The sequence below is a fragment of the Narcine bancroftii genome, chromosome 11, assembly GCF_036971445.1.
Source record: "Narcine bancroftii isolate sNarBan1 chromosome 11, sNarBan1.hap1, whole genome shotgun sequence".
Lineage (NCBI taxonomy): Eukaryota > Metazoa > Chordata > Chondrichthyes > Torpediniformes > Narcinidae > Narcine > Narcine bancroftii.
The window spans coordinates 20,998,416-21,022,935 of record NC_091479.1 but is presented as its reverse complement, the minus strand read 5'-3'; the positions used below and the strand labels follow the sequence as shown (position 1 = coordinate 21,022,935).

The 24,520-nt window shown below is 44.9% G+C and overlaps 1 protein-coding gene across 3 annotated transcripts; it reads left to right on the top strand.

Moving 5' to 3' along the window:
• Nucleotides 1-1,958: 1,958 nt before the first annotated feature.
• Nucleotides 1,959-22,894, top strand: LOC138745636 (dnaJ homolog subfamily A member 4-like). 3 transcript variants are annotated; one of them, XM_069902861.1, is made up of 8 exons: nucleotides 1,959-2,038; nucleotides 4,817-4,955; nucleotides 9,164-9,344; nucleotides 13,529-13,633; nucleotides 17,012-17,239; nucleotides 17,330-17,560; nucleotides 21,668-21,768; nucleotides 21,849-22,894. In XM_069902861.1, the coding sequence occupies exons 2-8, from the start codon at nucleotides 4,824-4,826 to the stop codon at nucleotides 22,059-22,061; spliced, it is 1,191 nt and encodes a 396-aa protein (XP_069758962.1). In that variant the 5' UTR covers nucleotides 1,959-2,038; nucleotides 4,817-4,823; the 3' UTR covers nucleotides 22,062-22,894. The 3 variants fall into 3 exon arrangements, with proteins under 3 accessions (XP_069758962.1, XP_069758961.1, XP_069758963.1); XM_069902860.1 differs by lacking the exon at nucleotides 1,959-2,038 and adding an exon at nucleotides 2,048-2,147; XM_069902862.1 differs by lacking the exon at nucleotides 1,959-2,038 and adding an exon at nucleotides 4,178-4,200.
• Nucleotides 22,895-24,520: the final 1,626 nt, after the last annotated feature.

Here is a 24,520-nt window from a genome sequence, read left to right as displayed (position 1 = left end):
GTGTCTGCCTGTCCCGCATCGGACTTGTCAGCCACAAACGAGCCTGCAGCTGACGTGGACATTTACCCCCTCCATAAATCTTCGTCCGCGAAGCCAAGCCAAAAAAAAAAGAATGATTTTATTGGTCAACCTGCCATTATATATCTCCATGAACGTAATTTTTCACCTCCAAAAGATTTAGATTTCTTAAGTGATTACAAATTGTATGTGGAATTGAAATGGCTTTATCCTTTGGGAAACTGGGACCAACAGACTGGTTAACCAGTGTTAAGAAACACCCCAAGCTATGACTTTAAGACAGTGGAAAATTATCAGCAGATCTTTTTGTTTTGGAGAATGCAAAGGGAGAACCAGACTCCAGCATATTTTGATTTTTGGAGGGTTTTTAATTAACTTTAAGAGGGTAAAGAGGAGTTGTGGACAAAATTTAGATTTGGAGGGTCTCTGCAGTGCTTTACTTGAGAAGGAGAACCTCACCACATTTAAAGGTATCTGGATTAGGGCTTGAATTGTCATGACAGATGCTTGGCTTGGATGTGGTGGATCGATCTGTGTGTGCTGGGTTATTGTAGGGCACTACCAGTCACCAAGACGATAGGCTTTAATACACAGAAGACCTTTGCTGGCCCGGATCCCAAGATGGGAATGGTGACGGGAGAGGTAGCTCAAACTTTACGGCCCAGGACCACGGGGGAGGGGTCATCTGTGGGCGGCCCAGCTCCACCTATACTTCTTTGGCTTGGCTACGCGGACGAAGATTTGTGGAGGGGTAAATGTCCACGTCTGCTACAGGCTCGTTTGTGGCTGACAAGTCCGGTGCGGGACAGGCAGACACGGTTGCAGGGGAAAATTGGTTGGTTGGGTGTTGGGTTTTTCCTCCTTTGTCTTTTGTCAGTGAGGTGGGCTCTGCGGTCTTCTTCAAAGGAGGCTGCTGCCCGCCAAACTGTGAGGCGCCAAGATGCACGGTTTGAGGCGTTATCAGCCCACTGGCGGTGGTCAATGTGGCAGGCACCAAGAGATTTCTTTAGGCAGTCCTTGTACCTTTTCTTTGGTGCACCTCTGTCACGGTGGCCAGTGGAGAGCTCGCCATATAATACGATCTTGGGAAGGCGATGGTCCTCCATTCTGGAGACGTGACCCATCCAGCGCAGCTGGATCTTCAGCAGCGTGGACTCGATGCTGTCGACCTCTGCCATCTCGAGTACCTCGACGTTAGGGGTGTGAGCGCTCCAATGGATGTTGAGGATGGAGCGGAGACAACGCTGGTGGAAGCGTTCTAGGAGCCGTAGGTGGTGCCAGTAGAGGACCCATGATTCGGAGCCAAACAGGAGTGCGGGTATGACAACGGCTCTGTATACGCTTATCTTTGTGAGGTTTTTCAGTTGGTTGTTTTTCCAGACTCTTTTGTGTAGTCTTCCAAAGGCGCTATTTGCCTTGGCGAGTCTGTTGTCTATCTCGTTGTCGATCCTTGCATCCGATGAAATGGTGCAGCCGAGATAGGTACAACAGGCAATGATTATACAATGGAGGAAACCTATTATGTAAAATTAAAGAATATGGGACTGGGATTAAGATCATTGGTTGAGAGGGGACAGTAGGAAGAAGTGGGTTTGCAACAGAGGTGAGGAGATCTAACAATTCAACCAGAGCACAGCACACACCGAGGCCCTTTGGCCCATCTAGTCTATCCTGCCCCCACCGAACACAAGCGCATAGGACCAAGCCATGAAAGACTGACCCTTTGATCGGTTTGCTGGCCTGGAAGGTGAGGAGGGGCCGGTGCTGATGACGTGGCCTCCCAGCCCCTATTTTCCTTCTCAGGAGCCCCGCTAACCGGGGCTCTCCAGGTGGCCGAGGGCTGTGCGGCTACACATGCGCGCTTCCCTCCCCCCACCACTCGGGCGGGCTGCAGGGTCACGTGCTACCCGGCGCCCCGCAGGGTCACGTGCTACCCGGCGCCCGCGGCCGACCGCCTGGCCCAGAACCTTCTGGACGTCCCACCCCCCGCGTGGCGACGGCCGCGTCCCCATGGCAACGGGTAGGCGGAGCGGTGGGGCGGCGTGAATCCAGAACTTTCTGGGCAGGCGGCGGATAAAGGGCGGGCGGCGGCGGCGGGGAGGCTCCGTATCGGGCAGCGGGACACGGCGGTGAGGGGGGTGGGGAGAAACCGGCCCAGGGGAGGGGAGGGGGAATGAGGGGGGGGAAAGGGAGAAGAGGGAGGGGGGAAGGAGGGAGAGGGTAGAAGGAGGGAGGGGGTAGAAGGAGGGAGGGGGTAGAAGGAGGGAGGGGGTAGAAGGAGGGAGGGGGTAGAAGGAGGGAGGGGGTAGAAGGAAGGAGAGGGAGAGGGAGAAGGAGGGAGAGGGTAGAAGGAAGGAGAGGGGGAAGGAGGGAGGGGGTAGAAGGAAGGAGAGGGGGAAGGAGGGAGGGGGTAGAAGGAAGGAGAGGGGAAAGGAGGGAGGGGGTAGAAGGAGGGAGAAGGGGAAGGAGGGAGAGGGTAGAAGGAAGGAGAGGGGGTAGAAGGAAGGAGAAGGGGAAGGAGGGAGGGAGGGGGAAGGAGGGAGGGGGGGTAGAAGGAAGGAGAGGGGGAAGGAGGGAGGGGGTAGAAGGAAGGAGAGGGGGAAGGAGGGAGGGGGGTAGAAGGAGGAAGGGAGGGAGGGGGGTAGAGGGAGGGGGGTAGAAGGAGGGAGGGAGGGGGGTAGAGGGAGGGAGGGAGGGAGGGGGTAAAAGGAAGGAGAGGGGGAAGGAGGAAGAGGGGGAAGGAGGGAGGGAGGGGTAGAGGGAGGGCGGGAAAGGGAGGGGGAAGGGAGGACGGGAGAGAGGGGGGAAGGGCGGGCGGGAGAGAGAGGGGGAAGGGAGGGCAGGAGAGAGAGGGGGAGGGAGGGCGGGAGAGAGAGGGAGGGCGGGAGAGAGAGGGAGGGCGGGAGAGAGAGGGGGAGGGAGGGCGGGGGAGAGGGGGGAGGGAGGGTGGGGGAGAGAGGGGGGGAGAGAGAGAGAAATCGGCCCCAGGGAGGGCGGGAGAGAGAGAAATCGGCCCCAGGGAGGGCGGGAGAGAGAGAAATCGGCCCCAGGGAGGGCGGGAGAGAGAGAAATCGGCCCCAGGGAGGGCGGGAGAGAGAGGGGGGAAAGGGAGGGCGGGAGAGAGAGGGGGAAGGGAGGGCGGGAGAGAGAGGGGGAAGGGAGGACGGGAGAGAGAGGGGGGAAGGGAGGGCGGGAGAGAGAGGGGGGAAGGGAGGGCGGGAGAGAGAGGGGGGAAGGGAGGGCGGGAGAGAGAGGGGGAAGGGAGGGCGGGAGAGAGAGAGGGAAATCGGCCCCAGGGAGGGGAAGGTGGGAGAGAGAGAAACCGGCCTCAGGGAGGTGAAGGAGGGGGAGAGAAGAGAGAGGGGGGAAGGCGGGGGAGAAGAGAGAGGGGGGAAGGGAGGGGGGAGAGAGAAACCGGCCCCAGGGCGGGGAAGGAGGGGGAGAGAAGAGAGAGGGGGGAAGGCGGGGGAGAAGAGAGAGGGGGGAAGGCGGGGGAGAAGAGAGAGGGGGGAAAGGAGGGGGAGAGAAGAGAGGGGGGGAAGGCGGGGGAGAAGAGAGGGGGGGAAGGCGGGGGAGAAGAGAGAGGGGGGAAGGGAGGGGGGGAGAGAGAAACCGGCCCCAGGGCGGGGAAGGTGGGAATTGTGTGATTGGTGGAAGAAAAGAGAGGGGGGGAAGGGAGGGTGGGAGAGATAGAGAGGGAAGGTGGGAGAGATAGAGAGGGAAGGTGAGAGAGAGAGAGAGGGGGAAGGTGGGAGAGCGAGGGAGGGTTGGAGAGAGAGAGAGGGTGGGAGAGAGAGGGAGGGTGGGAGAGAGAGGGAGGGTGGGAGAGAGAGGGAGGGTGGGAGAGAGAGGGAGGGTGGGAGAGAGAGGGAGGGTGGGAGAGAGAGGGAGGGTGGGAGAGAGAGGGAGGGTGGGAGAGAGAGGGAGGGTGGGAGAGAGAGGGAGGGTGGGAGAGAGAGAGGGAGGGTGGGAGAGAGAGAGGGAGGGTGGGAGAGAGGGAGGGAGGGTGGGAGAGAGGGAGGGAGGGTGGGAGAGAGGGTGGGAGAGAGGGAGGGAGGGTGGGAGAGAGGGAGGGAGGGTGGGAGAGAGAGAGAGACACCCGCCCCAGGGAGGGGAAGGAGGGAGAGAAACTTGCCTCAGAAAAGGGAAGGTGGGAGAGAAACCTGCCTCAGAAAAGGGAAGGTGGGAGAGAGAGAGAGAAACCCGTCCCGGGGAGGGGTGAGGCAGAAGGGGGAGGGAGGGAGAGAGAGAGAAACCAGCCCAGGGGAGGGAGAGAGAGAGAAACCAGCCCAGGGGAGGGGGAGGGGGAGGGGGAGGGGAAGAGGGTGGGGAGAGGAGACCGGGTCCATGGTGGGGCGGGGGGGAGAGAGAGAGAGAAACTAGTCCCAAGGGTGGGTGAGAAGGCGTAGAAGAGGGAGGGGCGAAGGTGGAGTGGGGGAGAAGAGGGAATGGAGAAGGTGGAGGGGGAAGGGAAGGGAGGGTGGAAGGAGAGGGGGAGAGAGAAAAACTGGCCCTGGGGAGTGGAAGGAGGGTGGAGAAGAGGGAGGGGAGAAGGTGGGGGGGGGGGAGAGAAGTGGAAGGTGGGGGGGAGAGAAGAGGAAGGGGGGAGGGGGGAGAGAAAAACTGGCCCCGGGGAGGGGAAGGAGGGTGGAGAAGAGGGAGGGGAGAAGGCAGGGGGGGGAGAGGGGGAGAGAAAAACTGGCCGTGGTGGTGGGGGGGGGGGAGAGAGAGAAACCGGCCCCGGGGGCTGGGGGTGGGGAACAGTGACCAGTACTCACCCCCTCCTGTTGCCCGGCAGGACAGTCATGGTGAAGGAGACTGGCTACTACGATACCCTGGGCGTGAAGCCCAATGCCGCACCCGATGAGATCAAGAAGGCGTATCGGAAACTTGCCCTGAAGTATCACCCCGACAAGAACCCTGGCGAGGGGGAGAGGGTAAGCCCTGGACATCGCATAGATTGTGCCAGAACCTTCCTGGGCGAGGACTTTCCCCACCGTGTGCGCACTCGTTGTGAACAGACTAGTTGTTCCCCAGCTGTGTGTTCGCACTCACTGGGCATAGACTGTAGTTGTGCCCTGTCGTGTGTTCACAATCACCATTCGTGGACTAGTCGTGGGTCGCCATGTGTTCACACTCACCAGACATGGACTGTAGTTGTGCCGTCCTGTGTTCACCCTCACCGGGCACGGACTCGTCGTGGCCTGCCGTGTGTTCACATTTACCGTGCACGGACTGTAGTCATGTCCTGCCGTGTGTTCACACTCACTGTGTTCAGACTCGCTGTGCCCTGCTGTGTGTGCAAACTCACACTCATGCACACACAGTTGCTCAATAACTTACACTCATACAAGTCCAAAAAGGTGGCATTTTATTTTGCATTGGTCTTTAACCCATTAAATATTGAAAACCTTAATAACAGGCTCAGACTACAATATAGAGTTGGAAAAATCTGCAGATGCTATGGTTAGCAGCTCATGCAGCATCACTTGGAAGTAAAGGGAAACCAATGATTCGGGCTTGTCTTGATTAAGCTTTTTTTAATGAGTTAACACTTAATGATGGAAGTAATCCTTACAGGGATCTTCCACTGTGGGGTGCATATGGATGGTTAGGAACCAAAGGGAGTGATCACTTTGCTGGTGGTATATGACAAATGTGATGGTAAATAGGGGAGAGAGAGAGAGAGGAGAGCAAGTATGTAAATCAATCATGTGAGGTGTTGGAGTAATGGGTTTTGTGGGAGTAGGGGATTTCGACTCCAGTTTCCTACCACCTTCCACTCTTCCCCAGTATTAACTGGGATCGTGTTTGTGTGAAAGGCACGGAGGCAAAAGTATTTTGTAATGTGCCAGGGAATAATTTGAATTAGTATAGTATGCTGGATAAGTGAACTTTCTGGTCGCTTGAGATTGCGTGATTGGTAAACTAATGGCGAGACGCACCAATTTTAAACCGGTATTTTATCTATTTTCTGCAATTATTTTGTCGGTCACCTGCTAGTTGCTTGAATTCCAAATAATGGGTTTTACCGTATAGAGAAAATTTTACAGGGAATGATAGTACTGTACCCTAATGTTAGGCAAGTGACCAGACTGGATGGGTATGGATATTAAGGTCCTTGATTAAATTAAGACAGATTTCAGTACTGTAAAAGGGGAACTTGAAAAAGTTGACTGGGAGCAGCTACTAGCAGGTGAGGCAGGTGAGATTTTCTAGAGTATTCTGTGCAATTCTCTGTAAAACTCGAACAGACTTTTAATTCACTTTTTTCCCCAGATGTTATAATGTAGTAGGTTTTTCAGTCAACTAACCCCTTCAGAGTTATGCAAAGTATATCTGGGAGAAGAGAATATAAATTAGGAGGCCAAAGAGGGGCATGGTAAATCCCGAAGTAGTTTTATGTTAACAGAAAGAAAGTATCCAAGAAGCAAATAGAGGACAAGAGAGCAATTGATCTTTTGAGCTAGAGAATGTAGATTAGGTCATGGATAGATTTTTTTTTGTAACTTTTTATTTATCGCACAATGAACCATATCAACAACAATATGTACAAGTGCTTTTCATTAAATATATGCAGTGACATTTCTCTCTTTTCTCCCCCTCCTACCCCCTTCTCTCCCCCCTCTAAAACCAATAAATATTAAACATTATAAAATACAAGGAAACAACATCTTCACAAAAAAGAAAACAGTGTCGTCTACTTTTGCACATTAGATCTAATCATGTTTATCTCCTTATCGCTTGAGGAGAAGGTTGTGGATAGTTGAAGAATTCAGGGAGAGAATAGAGAAATTCTAGAATATGTTAACCTGAAAATACAGAATGTTTTACTGGTCTTAATGATAATTCCCTAGAGCTTTAAAGGCATGCGAATTCTGATGGATTACTGTGGTCCTAGTCACAGCACAGTTGTAGATAGCTAGTGCTCAGTAATATACTACTTGTTTGTTCAAGTGTGGCAGTAGTGAGCATCTTCACTTCCAGTGTCGGGGATTAGTTAAAAACCAGCATAGCTTTGTCAGGATAGCTGTTTCTGCTTGAGCAATCTGATTTTGAGTTTCTGAGTTGACTGTTGAAGCCAACTAATATGGGAACAGTAAACTCTTCTACAGATGTTGTGGTTGATGGGGCAAGCAGGTGCCATGCATGTTCCTGGCAGTTATGCATGACCTTGAAGTTCTTGGTGCCGTTTCCAAACACAGCAAAACCTGGTATCTGGAATTCAAGCAACCGGCAGCTTCAATCAACTTGCAAAAAAAAGGAAAATTAAAAAAAAAATTAAATAACAAAATAATAAGTAAAATGCATAAGTTTAAAATTGTAGAAGTAAATGTTCTCTGAAGTATGGGTCCAAATATTCAGCCACTGGAGTGCCTTGGTAATGCTTTGCGAATAGAAGCTGAGATGCCACTCGCAGTTGGGGTGACTCTTAAAGTGTCTCCTTATCCCTGCTTAGTAGGAGTTTTCCCAGTCAGAGGCTTTATCTGTAAACATGGGTGAGGGAGGGGGGGGTGGTTAATTATCTAGAATTCCTCTTTTTGCTCTTGGTTGAAAAAGGGCTCCTCCCTGAAACATTGGTTATATATCTTTACCTCCTCTGGATGATGCGAGACCTGCTGAGTTTCTCCAGCATATTTGCAGAGAAAAATTATGTAGTATATAAAAATACAATAGAATCCCCATTATCTGACACCTATGGCAATTGCGGATGTTGGATGTGTGAATTTTCTGAGACTAAAACTCACTCTTACAATGCCTCGCTAATACATCTGCATTAACAATACTCCATTTAAAAGACAAAAGACAGTGCAAAATGTAAAGTAATTTGAAAAAAAAATCTTCCCTCCCCACCCCATTGCCCCACCGGCACTTTCCTCTGGTCATAGGAGGTGTAATCCCGGGGCCGGTGTGGGCTGTCAGCGCTGGGGGTGGCCTGTGTGAGCATCCTATGCCGGCCGCCCCAACCCTGACATCCCGAAGGACAGGAGCTGGAGTGCTCTCCGAGGCGCCTCCTGTGCAGCTGTCCCTTTCAGGTGCCAATGCTGCGCTTTCAGTGCTGCAACCTGAACAACCATTTCACAGGTCTGAATCAGCTTATGCAGGCGCATTCTTGGCGGAGAATGCACCTGAAAGTGGCTTAAGGTACATAGCCAATATTCAGGCCTGAGCCCTTTAAGGGATGAGCAAAAAGTAGGCAGGTGCCTGACTGAATGTAGGGGAGGAGGGAAGAAGGGGCAGGGGGAGGAGCACATACCAACAGGCAAGAGGCCATCTGTGGATATGAGTGGGATGGCAGGAGGGAAAAAAGGCTGAGATGTGATGGGGAGGGGGCAGCTCTCTGGAGAGAGGAAATGGTGGATATAGAGAGGTTCGGAGGGATTTAAAGGAAATGAGATAACGGTTAATGCCATTTGATTGGGGAGTGCTCATACAGACTATTTGGTAATGGTCTTGATTTTAGGGTGGCCTCTGGCAAATCTTTGGCCATGATGAAGGAATAGGGTGCGGAATTGAAATGGTTGGCCACTGGGAGGTCATTGTTATTGCAGCAGAGCAAAGGTGCTCAACAAAACAATCACCCAGTCTGTATCCAATCTCTCCATTGTCGAGGAGGCCAGTATGGAAGCACCGTGTGTAGAGATGACCTCAATAATAATTTTACTGTTTGTACTGTTCATTTGGAAATTTCCAGTTCATTCAGTACAGCATATTCCCAATGAACTTAAAAGAGATATTGCCATGGGTTAGCTGTATTTACTACTTCTCATGTTGGCCACAATTTAATTTCCTGCTTCAGCTTGTTCAGGGCTCAGAGCTGAAATGATTCAATTCTTGATTCATTTTGCCTATGTTTGATGTGAAATGTTTATTTTGCATGTAATTTTAAATAATCATTTTGGTTCATCTTGGGTGATGATATTTAATTGAGCAATGAACTGAGTAAACAATTCTTGCGAACATTTTTTAAAATAATAGATCAATGAAGGGTTTAAAAATTAAGGTAAAGGTTCCATTATTGTCACAAGGTTTCTATGTAGGATCACTTAATCTTCTCCAAAACCTCTGATGGTTATTGTCATTGGGGATATTTGGTCATGAGAGATTTAATTTTTTAAAATTTTCTTTTGTTTCTCTTTAATAGTTCAAACTTATATCACAAGCCTATGAGGTTTTATCAGATCCTAAGAAGCGAGACCTCTATGACCAAGGTGGTGAGCAAGCCATTAAAGAAGGAGGAATAGGGGGTGGTGGTTTCTCCTCGCCCATGGACATCTTCGACATGTTCTTTGGTGGTGGTGGCAGAATGCAAAGGGAGAAAAGAGGTACATTGTTGTTTCCCTACCTTAGTGGGGATTTGGTGGGGGGTGGGGGGGGGGGAAATTCACAAAAATGGAGAAAAAGCAACATTCAAGTAGAAAGATAAATAGAATGTAAGCAATTATTTCCTACTTCCCTAATTACCATAAACTTAAGATGGTGATAAATTGCAGATTCTAAATTAAATGGAAACACCTGAAAGAGTACTGTGTTAGTGAAATAAAAAGCAAACCACAGGTTGGAAATCCTGAAATAAGAGTGCTGGAGAAAATGATTATGAAGAAAGAAATAGTCATTCTTTCAATTCAATGACCTCTGGGATGTTAAATCTGAACCTTGACCCCTATCCACATTCATTATTAATACAGGTAGGAAGCCAGTAGATGCAAGAGGTAGGTCAATCATTAATTATATAATGAGGATGTTTCCGAATTAACAACTGTTTTAAATTGAACTTGACCAGCATGTTTTGGGAGCTGAAGGAAGCTAAGTTTGGAAGGTAAGTACTTTCTTTATTATCTGCTACATTCAGTTTATCTACTTTGGATATGTTTCTTAGTTGATGGAAGGATTGCCACTGGAGACGGGCCTGTACTGAACTTGGGAAATGAGATCTGACACGTTGCAGAGTGGAACAGTTTGGGGACTATGATTATAATTCTGGAAATTTTAAGGTAGTTATGGAAAAGGATAAGGTTGGACCTCAAGATCCTAAATTAAGGGAAGGCTGATTTAAATAGTGTAAAAGAGGACCTGGCAAAAGAGATAGGAGCAGAAGTTTGTGAATAGAGTGACATCTAATGAATGGGAATCAGGTAAGGTGAGTTGGTTAAAGGCAGCATTTTCTGGTGAGAGTGAAGGGCAAAGATGGTGAGATTTCAGAACCTTGGATGACAAGAGATAATGAATGCTTGATTAAGGAAAAAAGAAGCCTGAGACCGGTATCAACAATTGAGTCCCTTGAAAAATAGAGAACATGTAGAAGGGAAATTAAGAAAAACATTAGGAGTGCAAAAAGGGATCTTGGAACATCCTTGACATTATAACATCATTTAAATGGATATTTTGTGTGTTGATCAAGGCTTGATAGAATGTAAGTTATGGATTTCTATTTAGAATTATTTTTAAGAAACAATGTCAAATTAACAAATGGATTTTTTTGTGAATTACATCCATATTAATTGTGATATACATTTGCTATGATATGATTTCTTTTATTAGTTGCCTCTGTATGTAGGATTTATATATTAAACAATAAAATATTTTAAAAATAACAAGAAAAATCCTTGACAGTATATTAGGCTGAATCCCAAGCTGGAAAGTATATTAAGAGCAAGAGGTAGCTATAGAAAGAGCAGACCTCCTTATTGACAAAAGGAATAGTTTTTGTTGAGCCAGACAATGTGGGAGAGGTCACAGGATATAGGAGCAGAAGTCGGCCCACTGGCCCATCAAGTCTGCTCTGTCATTCTAATCGTGAGCTGATCCATCTACCCACTCAGCCCCAATCCTCGGTGTTCCCTCTTTAACCCTTGATGCCCTGACTAATCAAATACCTGCCTTAAATACAGCCAGCAACCTTGCTTACACAGCTGCATGTGGCAACAAGTTCTATAGACTCGCAACTCTTGAATAAATACATTTTTCCACATCTCTGTTTTAAATTGATGCCCTTTTTATCCTTATTATGCCTTGTCTGAGACTCCCCTACCACGAGAAACATCCTTGCCACATCTTCCCTGTCCTGACCTTTCAGCATTCGAAGTGCCTCTGAGGTCCCTCCTTGAAATGAATCGAGTTGTAGGATCTGGAAGGTAGTCAATATGGGGAGGGATATGTTGATAGTCTGAAGCATGCCGTTAGTATGAAGGTGGAGTTGGTTACGTGTCTTTGAAAGGTGAATAAATCCCTAGGGGTGGTTGAAATTCACAGGATGGTATAAGGTGAGGGAAGTGATTGTTAGAGCCCATGATTCAGATTGTTACAGAGGTGAGGTACAAAAAGACTGGAGGATATCTATTTACAGGTTTTCCCACTACTTAAAACCTATACAACTTATGACCACCTATGTGAATTATACATATGACCGAAAAAAACGGTATAAATTAAAAAAAAAAAAGAAAAAATGTAAATATAAAAATTACACTTGGTTGTACATCCACCAGTGCTAACAGCTGTGTGTGGACAGTAGTGACTGTCAGACGATATTCCGGCATCCCAGCATCTCTCTTAGCTCTCAAGATAAAAGAATCCTCTACAGGTACAGTGGGGCTGTTTGGAGAGCAAGAGGCAGTAGGATCAGTGTGGGGACTGATAGCTTGGGAACTACATGCCATGCTAACATGCAGTGTGTCCATTTTGAGATCCATTCTGTCATCAGAATGAAACTCAAACGTAGGTCGGGAATGGCTCGGGGTTAAGCTGATGACTTTTCATTAGTGATTGTGAAATTATTGGAGGAAGATTGATGTACATTTGGAGACGCGTAAGCTTATCAGGGTTTGTCAGCATGGCTCTCAGCCGGAGAAATCCAGATTAATTTTTTTTTTTTTTTTTGAAGAGTTTAGACAATTGAAGGCTGAACATTTCATATTGTAAGGCATTTGGCAAGGTCCCATGTGGTTGGCTCGTCCAGAAGGTTAAAGCACATGAGGTACATCTAATTGGTTCCAAAATTAGTTTGGTTATAGGAGGCACAGGATAATGATAGTTTTCTGATTGGAAGGGTGTAAGGACCAAAGGGATTGGTCCTAGAATATTTGGTAGTTGTGATTTGAATTATGATTAATAAGTTTGCATGTGATGATTAGTAGTGCTGTTATGCAGAGCCAGGATGACCGTCTAATGCTGCAGCTTGATGTAGATCGGATGGAATACTGGGCAGAGCATTGGTGCATGGAAGTTAATCCTGGCAGTTGCAAACTATTGCATTTTGGAATGTCGAATAGGGGCTTAATCAGTATACAGTGTAGTACTGAGGAAAGTTGATGAAGAAAGTTGATAAATTGGAGTTTATGTTCATAGTAGCTTCACAGCTAGTTAGGCTGGTGATGATGGCATATGGCATGTGTGCCTTCAAAAGTCAGACATAGAATAAAATAGTTGGGAGACTAGTTATGATATAGAAAATACTGCTCAGGGTGCATTTGAGGTAATTGGTGCCATTTTTTCTTGTATACTGCAGGAAAAATGTGATTGTACTGGAGAGTTTGTAGAGGAGATTCACCAGGCTGTGGCCTGGGTTTGAGGACTTGAGTTATGGAGAGTGATTGGATAAGTTCATTAGTTTTCCCTGGAGGAGAGGCGTCTGAGGGATAATGTGATACAGCTGTATAACATGTGAGATGTACAGATGGGGTAAATATCACAATCTTTCCCTCATGATGAGGCTATCAAAAATGATATAAATGAGATTAAAGTATTTTGAAGTGGATCTGAGGGGAAAGATTTTACATTGTGAGGACAGTAGTTGATATCTGGAATGTGGTGTCAGAGAAGGTGGATGGAATGGGATACAATGGGTACATTCAAGGCTCATTTAGACAGGTACTTGAATTGGTAAGGCATAGATGATTCTGGCTTCCTTTTTTATGATTAATCATCACATTTTAACTTAAGTCATTTTAACCTAAATTCTCTATATAACAATGCTGGCAAATAGGATTAATGCAGATGGACAGAGGTTGTCCTGCTGAGGCAAAGGGCCTGTTTGTGTTGCATGACTGACTCTGAAGAAGAAAATAAACAGTTCTATTGTGGTTGAAACATTTTTTTTATGAACTAAAAGTCATAACTGAATGGTAGTATTATTGTTGCATGTTTTATTATTTAATTTGGCAATTGAAGGCCTGGTCAAAGAATCCTTGAATGTTTTTAGTGGATTTAATGTATAATTATACAATTTTTTGGCTAAAAACCTATTTATTTGAGATGTGATAATTTGTGTTCATCTGAAATGTGGGGAGAAAATTAAGCAATGACAAAGTCATTTCTGTTAATGTTCCCTCTCATTTTTACCACTCCCTCAATGCACTGGTAATTAATTCTTCTCCAATCCAACCTCAGTCATTTATTTGAACAGTAATCCTGTCACCCTTAAAAAAAAACTCTTGTCCTTGTCAGTACAGAAATAACTTCATAAAACAACACTTGATTTTTGAAATGTTTTCTGTATTCATTTGTGCCCTAGGCAAGGACGTTGTGCACCAGTTAGCTGTTTCACTTGAAGATCTTTATAATGGAGCCACAAGGAAGTTGGCATTGAAGAAAAATGTTATTTGTGAGAAATGTGATGGTGGGTATACAATTTTCACTAAAAAAAAGTTGATAAGCTCCTTGATACTAGGAAATAAAAATGACATTAGTTTGATGACTGATGCAATTCCATAGTAGTGATCACTCACGATTGAATGCCTCTTAATGTGAGTGCGTTTTGCAGAGCAGGAAGTTTTCCTCTGATGCAGTACAATCTACAAAAATGTATGGGTTTAATTTGACCAGAAACACATCTAAAGTCCTTGTGGAAAGTTTGGTAGTGTGATTGACAGGAATGATGGAATTGAATAGTAAGTCTAAGAGCTGGTAAGGAGGAAATGGTGCAGTGGTGAAAAATATTTAGGAAAGAGAAGTGAAATATTACTACCGAAGAATGGAAAATAATAGATTTTTTTAAAAATGTTGGTAGTACAGGGTGGTTAAATTGCATTCTGTTTTACCTCCATCCAGGGCCATAAACAGACCTGCCAGGTGAGGCAGAGATTCACCTTGTCCAACCTGATCTACTACATTCAACACTATGGCCTCCTCTACGTTAATGAGACCAACCACAGATCAGGCGACTGCTTCACTTGCATTCTGTCCTTGGGTGCAAGCTGGAACTCTTGGTTACCCAGCCATTTTAATTCCTCACACCATTTCTAGGTAGACAAGTCCATCCTCAGTCTCATCCACTGTCAGAGTGAGGCCAAATGTAAACCAGAGGAACAATGTGATATTTTGTCTAAGTAGTTTAAAACACAACTGCATGAACATTGAATTTTTCCATTTTAGGTAACCCCTCCACTCCAAGCCAGTCCTTTACTTGCTCCTGTACTCACTCTTCTCTCCTGCCTTCATTATCTTCTCAGGAGCTTCCCCACCTTTATGCTTGTTGTCTCCCCCTTCCACTTTCTAGCAAAAGGGTGCTAACCCAAATGTTGATCTTCATGAATGCTTCCTGATGTCATTGCTTTCTGTAGATTCCAGCTCCTACAATTCTTGTTTTTATGCAGCATGTCCAATTCTATCTTGTCCTTTGAGAAAGATAGATAGAGAACATGTTGTCTTGGTGGAAATTTAAGTTGAGATGCAAAATGTATCTTAAAAATTTGAAGGTAGTGAGTTATTTTTTTTGTTTGTGGGGTGGGGGGGGAGGGAGAACAGAGTTCCAATTAAGGCCACCATTAGTGTTCTTGTCTTCAGTCAGATTCCTCCCTCATTAACACAAATAATTTATTTCCACATTGATGTTAACACAAAACTTAACATTGGGTGTGAAGGAGTTAGAATTTTTGTAAGGCAATTAGACCATGGCAGTAAAGTAATTGGCCCTACTTCAACGATCTGCTTCTGTTCAATGTGCAAAGACATTACCTGTCATTCATGATTGGAGGTAATCTTTCGCTGGTTACTCTTTTTGAAATATTGGATTTAATAGAAAAACCCTTTATACATGGTCTAATTACAATAACATAAATCAAATTGTAGAAACATATCACATGAAAATTTCCATAATTATTTACTTATCCCATTCAAAACATTCTACGATTATATTGAGTTAGCAGTAAATCCATTCCTCATAATATAACCAAACTTAGCATTGAACAGAAAATAGATAATTAAGATTCCCTTATATATAATATATATAAAAGATTTTATACTTCTCAGGTATTTTCATCTTATTTTGTGATATAATCAATCCACAGTTAAATCCATCTTTACCTTGTTTATCTCTACTAATACAAAGAAAAAAAATTCCCTGGAATTCTTGAAATAAATATTCTTGATTTACTTTTTAATTTTCAGTTTTCTTAAGAATAGCCTCAGTGGCTGGGATTATAAATGATTGGGAACGAGATTTGAATCTATCACTTTCAGATGAGGCCTGGAACACCACTCTTGATTAATAAGTCCTCATTTTGTGCATCCCTGTCATGGTTGGCAAGCCTGGTGCAGAGGGTGGCTAGGCACCCTGCAGGATGAAAAACAAGACCTGTCAAAGGGCGGACGAACGGTTATCTAGCAAACACATGCTGTGAAGTGTGGAGAGGGCATTCCTTTCCAGTGAGGCAGCACCCCCACTACGTCTGATCAGCCATGTTTAGGAAGACACTGCTCACCCTACAATAAGGGAAGGGCCTAGAAACAATGGCATAAACAAAGCCCGCTCACACCAACCTGGCCAGTCTGCTACGGCTGGCAGGTTATCCAATGCCAGCGGTAAGAATCACAAGCAGAATCAGATTGTCACCTCATCAGAAAAGGTGTTGGCGCTGCTTAGAACAAGCTCAGAGGCAGCAGAGAAAAGGCACATGAAGCGTCAAAACAGAGCTTTTGACCCTGCTGCCCCTCCAGATATGTGGCAAGAAATGCCTGGCAAGATCAGCCTCTCCATGACACACCCATCAAACCCCACCAACTGAAAGGAACCCTCGTTATCCTCCTCCTATGGGATGAATAGCCCTCATTTGTGCACATTTAAAGTGGTTCAAAGATTACATATCTAAAGTTAATTTTTAAAAATTCTGATATTGATCCACTATATGATAGATATAAGATCTTTGAAGCTTCATTAATTTGTGTGTTTTGGGAGTGCCCTCATTTGGAAAAATATTTTCCAAACTTTTATCAGTGATTCTTAAATCCAGTTACAACCCTGCTCTTTAATTGCTTTATTTGTCTTGTTTTGACCTCAAGAAGATCTATCCTTGATTTCAACCCAAAAGAAAATCTTAGCTTTTACCTCCCTGATAGCCAGACGAGCAATTCTGATGGAATGGGAAGAGAAGTCTTCACCCACTCGTATTCAATGGTTTATATGAGATTATTTCTTTCCTAAGTTTGGGAAAAAAAATTAGATAAAACAAAGGTGTAAAGTTTGAATTGATAGATTATTATCACAACTTGAAGGTGTACAGATGCTCTGTAGACTAGACTCCCCGTCTGGTATCCAAAAGTCATTATTCGATTCATACCTATATGATTTACACATTAACCTTTAGAGGGAGGGGTTGGATTATTGATGTTTTATTTTCTGCTGGTTACTCTTAAGCTCACTTTGTTGCTTTTCTAGCCTTGCATTTTTCTAGCCTTGCGCCATCAATTCCAGGTTGGAGTGTTCTCTTGATTCTTATCTATAGCTGTCAGAGAGTGGCCTCTTTTTGATAGGAACCTTGTCACGGGAAAAGCTGGCATTGAGCAAACTGCAATCTTTTATTTAGTTATTGTGCGCTTGGGAAGCAAGGTAGATTGGCAGAGAGATTTGAGACCTGGAATAAAAAGAAAAAAGTCTCAAATAAATGGACATTGAACAATTTCATGAAAATGTATACACATGAAGGGTGAATTTTGTCCAATGTTCTGTATGGCAAAGAAAGTAATATATTTCACTGTCTTATTTTCTTTTTAAAAAAAGGTCTTGGAGGCAAGAAGGGAGCTGTGCAAAAATGTTCAAATTGCAAAGGCAGAGGGATTGAAATTCACGTTCAACAAATTGGGCTGGGTATGATGCAGCAGATTCAGACAATGTGCTCAGAATGTCATGGACAAGGTGAACAGATTAATCCAAAAGATCGATGCAAGAATTGTAATGGACGCAAAATTGTGAAAGAGAGAAAAATATTGGAAGTTCATGTGGACAAAGGTAAAATGTGAATGATGGTATGATGTTTGAATCCTGTGAGTATATTTTATTATTGACTTCAAAAACAAATTTCCTCAAAATTATTTTAAGGGATGCAAGATGGGCAGAAGATAACCTTCCGTGGAGAAGGAGATCAGGAGCCTGGATTGGAACCTGGTGATGTCATTATTGTGCTTGATCAAAAGGAGCATGAAGTATTCCGAAGACATGGAAATGACTTGATCATGAAGATGGAATTACTCCTCGTAGAAGCTTTGTGTGGTTTTAAAAAAACAATGGAAATGCTTGACAAAAGGATACTTCTGATTCATTCAAACCCAGGTTAATAATTTTTTTTAATTTTAACATTGGTGTCTTTATAAAACAGTTCCAATAACTCGTTGGGTTTGGTGCAAACACATATAAACATGCTGCTTTTTTTTAAAATGGGCATTGTTTGGTTCCACCTAATACTGCTAATTGTCCTTGCCTCCTGCATCAGTTTTGAAAGACTCATTTTTGTGAGGGGTTAAGTGCACAAGTTTTTCATAGCTTGTATTTTGTCTGTCAGTTATGCAAAATATTTTTCATTGATTTATTTTTAAATATGGATATCAGACCTTCAAATTTGAAATAAATGACAAGTTCTATGTAAATGTTATTCTCTACAGCTATAAAAACAAAAATGTTTGAATTGTAGCGTACGTGCTACATGAGCATGGAGCAGAACCACACACACACACACACACACACACACACACCAAAAGCCTTGGAAACGGGACAAATTAATGGGCTTGTATGGGCCACTGGTGCTGAGGTCAGGGGCCTGCATCAGGGAGCCTGGGATTGGCTGACGTTCCTGTCAGAGGTCCACATCTTACCACCGTGCAGAGGTTACCTGGAACAGCTGCTGGTGTCACCCCCAGATCTGTGCGTTCGTCAGCCATTTTGCAGGCCGGTCTGTGCTTCCCCACCCCCCCACCAAAATAACTGGTATCTGGGCCCTTGTCTATAGCCTTAGATGGCCTGCCCTTGCATCGTGGAGGACAAGTGGGGACCGTTAACAGTCCAGATACGCCGGTTTCAGGTGGTTGAATTCCTGCAGCCCTTTTACCATGCAAGGCTTAGAAAAATGCCGGACTGCCTCAACTTTATCCGTTAATCCTGTGCCCTAGGAAATTGATGGTGTCCAGACCGAACTGGCACTTTGTGGGTTAGATATTCAGCCCAAACTCACTCAAGCGAGTGCATAGTTGTCTCAGGTGGACGGCGTGGTCCTTGCGGCTGTGGCTGGCAATGATGAATGCAAATGGGAGGTCCCAGCCCATTGCTTCCATCAGCTGCTGAAAAGTTTGTGCTGCGTTCTTTAGACCGAAAGGGACATGGAGAAGTTCAAACAAACCAAAGGGGGTTATGATTGCAGTCTTGGACATCCTGGGGGTGAACAGGGATTTGGTGGTACCCCTGGATGAGGTCCTCTTTGGAGAACACTCATGCAGGTTGGTGGCAAAGTCTTGGATGTGGAGCACAGGATATCTCGTTGAGGCGGCAGTAGTCACTGCATGGTGTCCAGCCCCCCCCCCACCCCCCCCCCCCACGGCTGATTTGGCACCATGTGGAGGGGAAAGGCTCAGAGACTGTCTGAGCACCACACAATCCCCAGCTCCCCCATTATTTTTAAACCCCTCCTTCACCAGGCTGAGCTTTCTTGGTATGCCCTGGCGTGAAGCGGGGCAGCCCCTGTCAGTATGTGGTGCCTTACCCCGTGCTTTGGCTCGCCACGGAGAACTGACACACTAAAGAGGGGAACTCCCACCAGTATGCGGGTGAATTCATTATCCGTGTTAATAGTGTCCAGGTTGGGGGCGGGTAGCTTGGCTTCCCCCAGAGGCAGAGTATGAAAAGTTCTAGCGTGTACCAAGCATTGTCCCTTGAGGTTGACAAGCAGGCAGTGGGACTGAAGGAAGTCAACCCCCAGGTGCAGTTGCGCCACTGCCGTGAGGGTGATGATCCATGTAAAGTGGCTGTTGTCGAAACAACGGGGGATGGTGCTTGTCCCAAAAGTTTGAATATAGGAACTGTTGGCTGCCCTCAGTGCTGGGCTATGCTCGCTGCTGCGGGTGTCGAGGCCTGTGATGGAGGGAAGGAAGCTTATCTCGGCGCCTGTGTTGACCAGGAAACACCTGCCTGACAGTGAGTCCCAGGCGTAGAGGAGACTATCACGTGGCCAACCGCCACATCCATCCGCAAGTGTTGGCCAGGACATTTCCCTGAAAACCCACAGGGTTGGGCGGCATCGATGGGTCTCTGCACCCCATTGCTGGTGGTAATGGCATAGTTGTCCTGGGGTGTTCACGCCTCTCCGCTGACTTTGATCTTGCCGGGGGATGTTTGTGGGGCTTGCTGATGTGGTCTATTACAGTGCTGGTGTCTTTTGATCTCCAGAACAAGTCTGCCTAGGCTGGAGGGTAGCTCCGAGGGGAGCTGAAGTCCTCGTCTGTGAGCAGTCGGATATCTTTGAATCCTAGCTCCAGAAAGATCTGCGCTAAGAGCAGGCAAGGCTTGTGGCCCTTTGTTAGAGTGAGCATGTTGCTCATTAGGGTGGACAGGGCCCTGATGCAGCAATCGGGCAGCGCACGTGCCGGGAGAGCCCTAAAGTAGCTCTTTGAGGGCTACGTATTTAACTTGCTCCAGAGGCTGCTGTAGGAAATCTACGACCCTTGCCTCTGTGTCTTGAGGGAGTGCACTTATGACATAGAAGTAGTGGGTGTCATCGACGGTGATGTGGCAAAGCTGGAACTGAGCCTCAGCCTTCTCGAACCACACGTGTGACTGCAACACCCAGAATGTTGGAAGCCTGTGAGAGACCGCGTGGATGGTTGCTAACTCCGATTGATCTGAGTCGAGGTCACTGATGCAGCATGGAGAATGACGCGCACACCAAAGCCTTGTAAAATGAGTCTGATTTATTGCTCTGGCTGTCACGCTTATATAGGCCGCTGACGCTGAGGTCAGGGCCCCGCGTTATCAGAGCGCCAGCCTCGGATTGGCTGGCATGCCTGCCAGAGTTCCCCATCTTCCCGCTGTACAGCAGATCACCTGGGATGATGGCTAGTGACACCCCCAGGTCTGCACGGTCGCCGGTCATTTTGCGGGCCGTTCTATCTGTCTGTGCATGGGCCGCTACCGAACTTTAAAAAAAACACACGATAACAGGCCCTTCTGGCCCATGAGCCTTTGCTGTCCAAATACCCCAATAAACCTACAACCCCTGTATATTTTGAAGGGTGGGAGGAAAACATGGAGAAACATACAGACACTGCGTGATTGGAATGCTGGTCACTGGGACTGTAACAGTGTTGCACTAACTGTGTTGCCCTATTGCTTACATGGAATGTTTGCTTTCAAAACTTTGCATGCATTTTTTACTGAGCTGTCTTCTTGTACCCACCTACTGCTCTAAATGAACTGCTCGTCTTCCATATGGAACTGGTGGAGTGATTTGAAATCTTAATCAAAATTTGATATTCCAAGTATTTTGTCTCATCAGAACTTCTATTCAGCCTCTTGGTTAAATAATTTGTTATTGCAGCAAAATTAAAATGTGAGATGGGAGAATAAACTAAATTTGAGAACCCCCACTTCATTTTGCTTAATTAAAAAAAATTGTACCTCTAATCCTTACTGAAATGGTCATTTAAATTACACAATAAACCAGCCATATTTGACAATTTCATCGCATTTAGAGCATCTCCCTATCCTAACCCCATAGCTGTTTGCATTGTTTTTTCCCCAAGTTTACACCCAAATAACCACACAGGAACTAAAATTGACAGTGTTCTGCTTTATTCCACTTTTAAGGATTAAGTAATGATGAGAACTATCTTCTGGTACAATTTCATAAGTTTAATTTTAGTCTTATTTATGGTGTTTTTCCAGAATGACAGCAAACAATTTGAATTTCTATCCAGAAAGGTTATTGAAAGTTAATTTGTACATCAATCCCAATCTAACTGAATAATAAAACTGAAGTGAGGCTATTCTTGATTCTGGTAGTAATAATCCAGAATGATACATCTTTTGGTGCTTTTTAATCTGTAGTCTTGATCCATTAATCGTCAATTTTTGCCAAAAGTAGCAAAATACCTCCAATATTTCTGCTGCTCTTTAACTTTTCAAGGTAGGATTTTCCCCACTTTTTTCTTTTATAATTGCTGAGGCCTACGTAAAATCCTGTTTCTTTGCTTTTAGCTTTTAATGCTTCATTTTAATGCATAGAATCTATATTCTGTAGTTTTTTAAAATTTGGCCATGACATTATAACCTTTGCCTCCAAGTTTAAGATCTGAAAAATATTTGAATTTTTTTTCTAATTTGGGAAAAATCTCAAGTAAAAAGTTTATTTTATTAAACCATTTATTGATCTTGTGTTTAAATGCCTTTTTTTAGGTGAAGTTGTGAAAGAGGGCAGTCTTAAGAGTGTTGTTAATGAAGGAATGCCTATTTATAGAGATCCATTTGATAAAGGACAACTGATAATACAGTTTTCGGTAAGTTTCACTACTGAAAAATGGTGGCGACTGATGTTGCGATATGACAATATATTTAAGACTCTTTACCTCATCTACAGGTGAAGTTTCCACCATATGGATGGATTTCACCACAACGTATGGTTGAATTGGAACATCTGCTTCCACCACGTCAAGAGCTAATGATTACTGATGATACGGAACAAGTGGAATTAACAGAATATATCCCAGGGGAGCAACGCAGAAATTATAGTGGAGAAGCATATGAAGAAGATCAAAAGCCTCAAAGTGGTGTTCAGTGTCAAACTTCTTAATGGAGAATGTTTGCAAGGAGGGAAAAATACTTTCCAATGCATCAAAATTATTTTAATATTCTAAGAAACATTGCATTATGTAGAAAATAAGATTTAGTTATATTTCATGCAAAATATTTGAACAAGGTTTTCTTTTTTGTGGTGGAAGAGAATCTGTTTTGTTTTATAATACTTGTTTCTGTATTTACAGTGGAACCCCATTATAACGCGTTGGTTCAGATCTCCCCCACCCCCACAAAATGCATCGCAAAAAAAGCAGGGTCACGCTAAATCAGGGTTTCACGACTCTGAACAATATATAGACATCAACCGAGGCAGCAACCCCACCACCCTCCTGTTTGCACCAGCATTCACCTCCGTGTATGTCCTATCCAGTAGCCTACAGGGAACTGATAGCGACAGGATAGACTATTAGATTAGACAGACTTTAGAAACTGGAGGCAAATTGTTTCTTGAAATATGCCAAGAAAATATATTGGATTTATTAAAGATTTCAGCAGGACACCCCTCCCCCCCCTTCATCAATGAGATGAATCCCCCCCCCCCCCAAGATAAACATGACTACTTGGTTTCCTTCATTATTTAGACGTGCCACTTCAAAACATCTGCTGCGCCACAGGGTGGCCATCCCTGGAACTGTATCTTTTAAAATGGCCTCATTTAACACCCTATCTCAAAGAATGGAACGTGACTCATTGCGTTATATCCAAATTCGTGTTAAATCAGGGTTCCACTATGTATCAAAGCACTGTATGTTTTGTCTGTGGTTCTTGAGCTGTCTGCTTTAAAAAAAAGCTAAATATGGACCAAAAAATGAATTTGTTCTAATTGTACTCTTAGTAGTCATATCTGGTATTACTTATAGGGTAGGTAAATAACATTTTGTTTTCCATTAGAAATCATTTCATTTACTTTGCCTGGCGGGTGACAAAGAAATTGCTTAGAGTTGGGGAGTGTATGTTGTGCTTGTGGATTTTAGAAAGGTATTTGACAAGGTTCCCAATGGTTGGCTCAGCCTGGAAGTCATGAGATCCACAGAAACCTGGCTGCATGGATTCAAAATTGATTGGCTCACAGAAGGCAGAGGGTGGTAGAAGATGGCAAGTGTTCTGACTGGAGGTCAGTTACAGAGCTATGGGACTCCTGCTCTTTGATTTTTTTTAAATATAAATAACGAAGCTGTGGAGGGGTGGGTCAGTAAATTCATAGATGTCACAAAGTTTGGTAGGTTACAATGAGATAGTGTGAGTTTGGTGAAGTTGTATATCGAGTTCAATCCAAAAAAGTGTGAAGTGATATTCTTTGGAAGGTCAGACTTGAAGGTGACCTGGTTTGTAGCAGAATTTTGGGTCCAAATTCACAGATCCTTCCAGGTTGTTGCACTAGCTTTAAGGTGCACTGGCCTACATTCAAGAGCCATGTGGTAATGTTGCAGCCCGTTCAACTCTGGTTAAAGTACATGGAATTTGCATTAATTTCCATTACCTCATAGGAAGGATATGGCAGCTTCAGTGGATTCGGAGGAGAATAACCAGGATTTTAGACATCTCCGGCTGAGCAAGTTAGGATTTTTCCTCTTTGGAGCGACAGAGGATGTGAGGCAACTTAATTGAGGTATACAAGATTAAAAGGGAGAGTCAGCACCTTTTTCCTAGAGTGGCAATGGCCAATATCAGAATGATGTCACAGATATTTTTTAAAAACAATGGTTGGCACCTGGATCCTTAACCGTATAGAGACTTTTAAAAGACTTGGATAGGCACAGATGTAAAAATGGAGGATTATAGGTGTGAGGAAGGCAAGGGCTAGAATGACATGGAGTCAGCACAACATCATAAGCCGCTTTCAGGTGGTCAGAATACCCAACTGTAAAGCCACCTATTCTACCTCAATGCAGCTGTTGGGTGGCCACCTGAAAGTGGAGAACCTGTCCCCGAGGAGCACTTAACTAATCCTCCTCGAGTAGGTATATTCTCCAGCTCGGAGCATCCCCTGTTGCACCTGAACGCGAACACAGCAGTGACTACAGAAACCTGGGGTCTACGAATGGTGCACATATGTACAAGACATTTCAGCGCAATTAGGAAAACAGTCTCTACAATGTAATTTGATTTACTTACGTTAGTAATGGCCATCCATTCATTACCACACTGGCAGAAGTACTCTGATATACGCAATACACAGGCTTACAATTTTCCCATCCACGGCGCCAGCCAGCACTTCAAAGTTTTTTTTTAAAGTTTCTCGCCATCCTTTGCTTTCTGCAAATGTATTTGTGTATGCTTTCTTAGTGGTCTCCCTTTTGGGTGTGTGTCAAGGGTTCAATCAGTGAAGTGTTTCTCTCTAGGTACAGAAGCAAGTTTCCTAAATATGATCACAGGCCACAGACTACAAGGTTCAGGTGACAGAAAGGTGTCTTCTGTGGCCACCTGAACATCCCAGCTGCATCTGCCGGCATG